Source organism: Lathyrus oleraceus, chromosome 6, assembly GCF_024323335.1.
Source record: "Lathyrus oleraceus cultivar Zhongwan6 chromosome 6, CAAS_Psat_ZW6_1.0, whole genome shotgun sequence".
NCBI lineage: Eukaryota > Viridiplantae > Streptophyta > Magnoliopsida > Fabales > Fabaceae > Lathyrus > Lathyrus oleraceus.
The window spans coordinates 292,629,078-292,638,006 of NC_066584.1; the positions used below are offsets into that span (position 1 = coordinate 292,629,078).

The following is an 8,929-nucleotide window of genomic DNA, read 5'->3' on the forward strand; positions in this document are numbered from 1 at the left end:
GATCTCCTGATCAGTTTGACCTAATTCTTGCTTGCTTGCTCTTGAGGCAACTGAGGACTATGCCAATGCTATGCAATGGACCATGATATGCTATGACCTAATATGAAATGGTATGTACAATGATAGGTGCAAATTTGAGGTGCTACACCCACAAACTGTGGAAAACTTCTTATTCACTTTGCAACTGAAAAATATTGTGAATACAATGTTATGAATACTATATTCACTTCATTACAAGAATAATGGTTACTCACTCTATTTATAGGTTTATGTTAACTTGGACCTCAATCCAAAGCCCAAAACTATAAAAGCCCAAAATAGCTAGCACTACTAAAATATGCCTAAGTCGAAATCCTGTGTGAAGCAACATGCTTTGACAGTTCGACACACTAACAAAACTCAACACACTAGGTGGTTTAACACTTCCTTACTTTGTCGAGCAACCTGATTCAACACAAGGAACTACAATTCAACAGTATACACCATTATTACCATGAGAATAACTTACGACACTTTGCATAACATTCTATGTAGTATTCTCATAGCGGGTCAATCTAGTATAAATATTACTCCTAATATTCATACCTATATTTAAGACTTGATAACTCCTTATCCATGATATGTGATCATCAGTCTATATACATAATAGTCTTAATACTTTAATGTTATCCCACTTCACAACAAAGCTCGACTACGGATACTTTAAGAATAGTGTCCTTATGTTTAATGGGATCTCATGATTAAGTCACACTTGATACATTAAAAGGACTAGATATTCTAGAGACTTTATTAAACAAATATAATAAAGAAAAAGCCTTTTATTATTAATAAATAATTCGATACAAGTACCAAAAGTATTTGCCTCTAGGGTTTACACCAACATTATCACGCAAAACTTTACAATAAGGAATATTTATGTCGAATGCTCTTAGGAGTTGTTTTAGCTATAACAACTCAGATGTGACAGATGCTAAAGCTATGTACTTGGCTTCAGCTGATGACCTTGAGACTGTTGCTTGCTTATTAGACTTCCAAGCCACAAAGAATTCTCCACTGAAAACATAAAATCTTGTGGTGGATTTTCTTATTGTGATGTAACTCCCCGAATCTGCATCAGAGTATGCAAAAATATGTAGAGAATGATTTAATGAGAGCACTATTCCTTAACCTGGTATACCTTTTAGGTACTGCATAATTTGATTAATCATATTTATATGTTGTTTTCTTGGTTTGGACATGTATTGACTAAGTTTGTTTACAACATAGGAAATTGCAGGTCTATAGAGGGTTAGGTAAAGCAATCTACCAATGATTCTCCTGTACTGAGATACATCTTCAAGCAAGGGCCACTCTTCATCATTGAAACTTGCATTAGCGTCCATAAGTAGGGAAAATGGTTTAGCATTTATAAAACCAATGTCTATAAGAAGCTGTAGTTTATATTTTCTCTGACATAGGTGAATTCCTTTACTTGAGTATGTTATTTCCAATCCAAGAAAGTTTTTGAGGCCACCTAGAAGCTTCAATTTGAATTGGATTTGAAGCAAATTTTGAGTGTCTTTAACTAGTATTGAGTCAGGACTTGCAAGTACAGTGTCATCTAAATAAACCAAAAGGACAACTATAGATGTACCAGTTACTTTTGTAAATAGTGAGTGATTAGTTAATGATTGTGTGAAGCCATATTACATAATTGTTGTGTAAACTTATGGCACCATTTACTTGAAGCTTACCTTAAACTATATAATGATTTATTGAGTTTACACACCATGTTCTCCCCCTCACTTGGTTATCCAAATGGAAAACTCATGTAAATTTCCTCAACTAAATCACCATTTTAGAAGGCATTGTGTATGTCTAGCTGAGTAAGTTTCCATTTGTGAGCAGTAACTAGACTAAGTAGAACTCCGACATATGTGATCTTTGCCACTAATATAAATGTGTCTATGAAATCTAGGCCAGGTTGTTGAGTGTACCCTTTGGGAATCAATTGAGACTTGTATTTATCTAATGAACCATCAACATTGAATTTTGTTTTGTATAACCATCTACATCCAATAGATTTATTTTCATGAGGTAGAGGTTGTATTATCCAAGTGTTGTTTTCTTCTAGAGTAGTTATCTTCTCACTCATAGCTTTGCATTATTCACGGATTTAGGCTTCCTGATGATAAAACTGAGGCTCATATACTGAGGAAACATGCATGATAAAGTCTTTATATGGATCATACAACTTGTCATATGATAGTGAGTTATTGAGAGGATAAGGGATATTACAAACAAATTTCCTTCACAACCTTCCAAATACCATGAGCCATCCCTTCCAAGAAAAACATCATTTTTGTATTTCTACAAATTATACCATTCTCCATTAAAGAATGGAAGTTTGTTTAATGAATAACTTGAAGTCATTTTTTTCTTGGTACAATTATTCTTTTAATAAGAGTTGGACTCTGATGTCACTTGTTGGATAAGTGACTCCAAGCACAAGGGGAGTGAGTTGTGGTATTCAAAATTCATGATTTATTTATAGCATTTTATTACTTAAAATGGAAAACATATTAGTATCCGAAAAAAAAATAAAAGAGAAAAAAAGCGGAAAGAAAATAAACAATAAATTAAATGACAGGATATAAAGAGACGGGGTTAGAAAGATGACACCACATAATTGTCTAGGTTTGGCCGAATGTTTGCCTATTCCTACTCCTAAATGATCTTCTTGATATTTCACGATAATATTGAGCTTTTATAGATTATGCCCACAAACCTTGATACAGGCAAATCGAAAAATTTTACACTAGCTTATCCCCGCAACAATAAAAGAGATTTTTTATGTCAAACAAAGATTGTCAATGATTGATCTCAAGAACTAAACTCAATTCTTCAAGAATATCACAATCTCGAAAGTAAAACAATGCACTACTAAGAAATATACCTTTAGAAAAAACATATTACTACGGCCGCCTAAATCACCGTAGAAATAACTGATATTCGCTTGCCTTAATTTTTTAATATTTTATTAAAATAAATTTTATCAAGGTCCTTCAATACAATTGTTGTAATATATTAAAGGTTAATTCCTTCAATTCTCAGCACCAACAATTTTTTCTTCTTTTCGTTACAAAAAAGGATTATCATTATATTCTTATAAATATATCAAAATAAAAATACTTACCATCACGGTTAATACCAGAAACCGTTGTGAATATTACACACACACACGTGCACGCACACACACACCCACCCACACACACACAAACACACACGCGCGCGCACACACACACACACACCCAGACACACACACACACACACGCACACACACACACACGCACACACACACACACAGACGCACACACGCACACACGACGCACGCACGCACACACGCACGCGCGCGCACACACACACACACACACACACACACACACACACACACACACATATATATATATATATATATATATATATATATATATATATATATATATATATATATATATATATATAGAAGTTATCAATCTTTTTCTCAGAATAGTCGTCACTCTCTTAACAAAACTCTAATAAGACTTTCTTCCTCATGCATCGAACTTGTCCTCATTAGTATCTTCAAACTTAAAGCTAATCAAGTTCATCTGCTTTCTCTTTCGTCTTCTTCTTCATATTCTTTCTTGCATGTTAATTGTCACACCCTGATTTTGACCCTAAATCACGGATTCCGTACATTCATCATAGTTATCACATCTCTACATAGCATACCATGCATTCCATACCGCATAGTGTCTAGAATATCAGTCGAAATAATTTTTTCGGATCTACAGGCAAACCGATTGAATTAATCGACGGATGTGCGTCAAATCAGTGGACAAAATTTTTTAAAATCAAGCTTCCAGACATCAGCTTTATTAATCTATGTTTCACGTAGTTTAATCTGGTATGCTCGATTTATTTTTCAGCTAATTTTTCGGCCACTTTTTGATCAGCTCGAGCCTGTTTAACCGGTCAAAATTTATTTCAAAATTAAAAGAAACGCTGTATTTTTCCAATAAGTTTATTTCGCACGGATCATTTTGGTGCATTCATTTTAATTTTTCGAGCATTTTTGCATCTAATTTTTATTCATTTAGAGTCCTTTTATTTTTATTTTTTCTCAAAATATTTAAAATAATTAAATAGAGTTAATAGTGTGTTTATTTTTATTTTATTTTATTTATATTTAAGTGTTGAATTTTATTTTAGTTTTAATTATTTAATTTAATTTTGCCTCTAAAATAAACATTAAGGGCATTGTTGACATTTAAAATTAAAAAATCCTACTAGTCACCATATATATAGCTACACTTGACATTAAATGGGGAACCGCTGAAGAGGACTAGCTGTTGAGCCTCTAATTTTCACATCTTGAAATCTTTCAGTTTTTTTTTTTCAATTGACAAAAAAGAAAACATACCCCTTCATTATTCTTGGCTGAACATGTTATCTTAACATTGTTCATCATATTCCACTCCTTATATACACACTATCACACCAATAGGAACATTTCCTTTCATTTTGATAACACATACCTGCTTTCACATAATATGCTCCCACATTCCACACATAAAATTCACTTGTTTTTCCACTAAAAACTTGATAACCAACCACATCTTTCATTTTGAAAAATACTACTAACTAATCTTTTTATTTCTTCAAATGCAATGTGATTTTTTTTTTGTCCATTATTTTCACTGTTCCCTCTGTCATATACTCCTTCGCAACATCGGTTATTTTCCGCACATACTCCATGTAAATGCAAACTCTTTTTTTAATTATTATTTTATTTCTAATTTATTTTATGATTATTATATGTTATTATTATTATATTAACTTTAAGTTAAGTTTTAAGCTATTAATCTTTATATTAAATCCATTAACCATTTTTGCATTTGTTCTAAATAATTTAGTGTTTCTTTTTTTAAGGGAAAAACAAAATAAGATAAATATAAATATATTACTTTTAGTTTAAGTTTATAGACATATTTGTTTTAAGTTTTGTATATTCATATAGTTTTTGTTTATAAGTTTATATAGTTTTCGTTTATAAGTTTAAATATATATACTGTCTATTTAAAGTTTTATAGGAATGTACTAATAGTTCAATAGTTTATACATATATGTTACTTTAATTTCTATCATGTTTTATATATATTACTTTATTTTCGGTTAAATTATATATATATATATATATATATATATATATATATATATATATATATATATATATATATATATATATATATATATATATATATATATATATATATATATATATTATATATATATATATATGTATATATATATATATATATATATATATATATATTATATATATATATATATATATTATATATATTTTTATATATATATATATATTTATATATATTTTTATATATATATATATATTATATATTTATATATATATATATATATATATATATATATATATATATATATATATATATATATTTATATATATTTTATATATATATATATATTTATATATTTATATATATATATATATATATATATATTATATATATATATATATATATATATATATATATATATATATATAATTTATATATATATATATATATATATATATATTATATATATATATATATATATATATATATAATGTGTTAATATTTATTTTCATATTTTATTTTATTTTATTTTTGATTTTTTGATTTTGTAGCAATACAAATTCATTGTGGATATCGAGTGTTTTGTGTATGACTTTTTATTTTTCAATTACTTTGAGTTGATGTAAAAAAATTGTAACGTTGCTATAATAATATTTTGGTTGTTGTTACCTTTTATTGCATTGCGATTTCGGAGTTACAACTCAATTTGGCTTTCGAGAATCGTTCGGATGCATATATTTGTTTGTACGGATCTTTATAGAGTGGTTCATGCATGAATCCATCCTAAATTAGCTTAGAGCTAAGTTCAGTTTGCTCTTGATTTCGATTGGCTTTCAGTCCCGTGACTTACACTTGGGCCTTCTTACAATGAGTTCTTGATCAATATCAAGTTAGTTTTCAAAATCTCACCAACTCAAATTATTTTCAAACCATTTTTTGCAATAAAATATGAAGAAAAAGATTACCCTGGATGGAATATCCAGTCGTAATCCCGAATATTAGGCCCAAGTTGTAAGAGCTTGTAAGTCCTATGTATTCGTCTTCTTTTCAAAACACTTATAATTATTCAAACTTCTTTTCTCAATAAAATCGGAAGAAAAAGATTACCTGGATGGAATATCCAGTCTTAATCCCGAATATTAGGCCCAAGTTGTAAGAGCTTGTAAGCCATATGTATTCGTCTTCTCTTCAAAAATATTTGTAAATATTCAAACGTCTTCTCTCAATAAAATTGAAAGAAAAAGATTACCTGGGTGAAAGGTCCAGACGTAGTCCCGAGTATTAGACCCAAGTTGTAAGAGCTTGCAGGTCATAAATACTCGTCTTTCAAGCCCAAAAATATATCCAACCAATCAAACTCTTTTTCGTCATTGTGCGATTGATCAGAAAACCCTTTTCATAAACGAAAGACATCTTATCTTAAGATGATGCAAAGCAATGCTTCGGCCACAATTGTTGAGTTGAGATAAGTGACGTTTTTTCGAATGTTGATTTGTAAATCCATTCGATGTGTGGTATACGTCCGCTCCCCATTTGTTTTGGGTAAAACAATGTTTTCGTCGATTAATATAATATAGCTTTCGCTAAAATCGATCAACAAACAAACATTTTCTACCTAGAACTACGTAAGCCTTGAGTTCTCTATTGAGATACGTAGGAGTAGGATTGCGAAATCTTGTCAGGCCCATTAGTAAAAAACTTAGCTTTAGTCCCCTTCGTTGTAAAATATCCAAAAAACAACTCTTTTTATTTTGATCCTATTATTCTTTCCCTCATAATAACTCAAGAAAGCCAAACATTTCTAAGCTAACACTAATGCGCACAACTAACCTAATGGTTCCCGTTGAGTACAACGGACGTGAGGGGTGCTAATACCTTCCCCTTACGTAACCGACTCCCGAACCCAAATATTGGTTGCAATGACCATATCTTATCCTTTCTTTTAGGGGTTTTATCGATATTTTCCCTTTTCCTCTTTGGGAATAAATAAAGTTCGGTGGCGACTTTGTTCAGTCCATCATGCGAGCCTGCGGTTGCGCTTCGCTAAGTCGTGTTCTCATTTTTTTGAGGTGCGACAGATGGCGACTCTGTTGGGAAATGATGGTGTTTCCATAAGTGAGTCAAGCCCAGTTAGGTCGTTTGTGTGCCTTTGTTTGTTTACTTGTGTGGCTTTTCTTTATTGTTTTTGCTATCTTTATTGTCATATTGATAAAATCTATTGTATTGGTTCCATTATGCTTTGGTACTTGGATACTCTGATTGTAAACCTTGTGGGAAGGACTTTTTACCCGAGTCTCGAGTAAAAACACAAGATAGGATGAGGTTGAGTAGTGCGGGTCCGCGAGATAAATTTCTCGTTGGGTCAGTGCGAGAACCTTACTTAAGAGTAGATCCTTGGGAGGATGTTGTCGCCCGGCAAGTAAGTTGTCGTAAGCTTCGATATTTTCTTTAGGATCCATGACTCTGAGGAACATTTGTAAAACCTTAATCCTTTGGCCAACTAGGATAATGGTTGCGTAGTGTGGGTCTGCGAGATGAATTTCTCGTTGGATCGATGCGAGAACCTCACTTAGAGTATATTATTTGGATGAAGTTGATGCCCGGAAAGTAAGTTACCATAGGCAGCAAACAGTCTAATGGATCCATGACTCTAGGAACTTTTTTGAAACCCTAGATCATACCCGGTGAAAACCTGTTCTTGGAAATCAATCAGATTCATCAGTACCTCAGACTTTTGAACCCGTGTATTGAGAAAAAAACAAATATGCATGGCTTGCATTGCATTCATTCACATTCCATTGCATTTGCATCTCATTAGAATGCATGTCATTTTCCAGAGAAAATACAAAAAAACTCATCCATGCTTTGTCCATGATCAACAAAGTGATTCTCGACACACGTTTAGAACAAAGAACCATGTCTTAGGAGATGATGGACGAGCTAAGGAAAAGTCAACAAGAATTGAAAGAGGAACTCAATCTTGTGAAGATCCAAATAAGATGGGTCGTGGAAACCCTATAAGCCTTATTGAGAAAAGAGGGTCATCCCATACCTATTGCTGCAACAGAGGGAGCTATTGCTCCACATCCATCTGGTATTCCCCCAAGTCAAGGGAAATTCTATGTGGCAACTCCTCATCTACCGATATATGGCCCTCCCTCAGGATGTCATCATCAACATCCTCTGTTATTCCTCCTCAAAATCACCGAAGTCAGGTTCGAAACAAAAATCAGAATCAGAATAAGGGGAACAAAGATCCCAATGACCTGATTCTGGTGCCATATAGCAAGCTCTACCCGCAGTTGATCCAGAATGCTTTGGTGACCCCTCGAGCTCTCACACCTACATCACCATACCTGCCATGGTACAATCCAAATGCATAATGTGAATTCATAAAGGGGCAGTGGGACATGACCTAGATTCTTGTTTAGCGCTAAAAGCCTTGGTACGAGAACTGATTAACAAAAAGAGCTTAGTCTTTGAAAAAGATCACCCGAAGGTCAAGTGCGGATACCATACTGGGACAATGGGGCACTCCATCGGGGAATGCAAGAGTTATAAGTTCAAGCTGCAAAGATTTATTGACATAAGGTCATCAACACTCAAGGAGGAAGGCTCAAGTATATATATCTTGATTTCTGGGCCAAGTAATGAGAAAGGCAAATGACCCCTGAAACCCCTCAAGGTTTTGTACCACAAGGAAGAGGTCAGTGATGTGGATAACGAGATATCATCATTTCCTGGTAAGA

General features: G+C 32.4%; 1 protein-coding gene across 1 annotated transcript; it reads right to left on the reverse strand.

Moving 5' to 3' along the window:
• Window positions 1–944: 944 nt before the first annotated feature.
• Window positions 945–4,647, reverse strand: LOC127095273 (uncharacterized mitochondrial protein AtMg00810). Its single transcript, XM_051033986.1, has 3 exons — window positions 4,560–4,647; window positions 1,178–1,600; window positions 945–1,108 (listed from the first exon to the last, which is right to left on the reverse strand). Exons 1-3 carry the CDS (start codon window positions 4,645–4,647, stop codon window positions 945–947), a joined length of 675 nt encoding a protein of 224 aa, XP_050889943.1.
• Window positions 4,648–8,929: the final 4,282 nt, after the last annotated feature.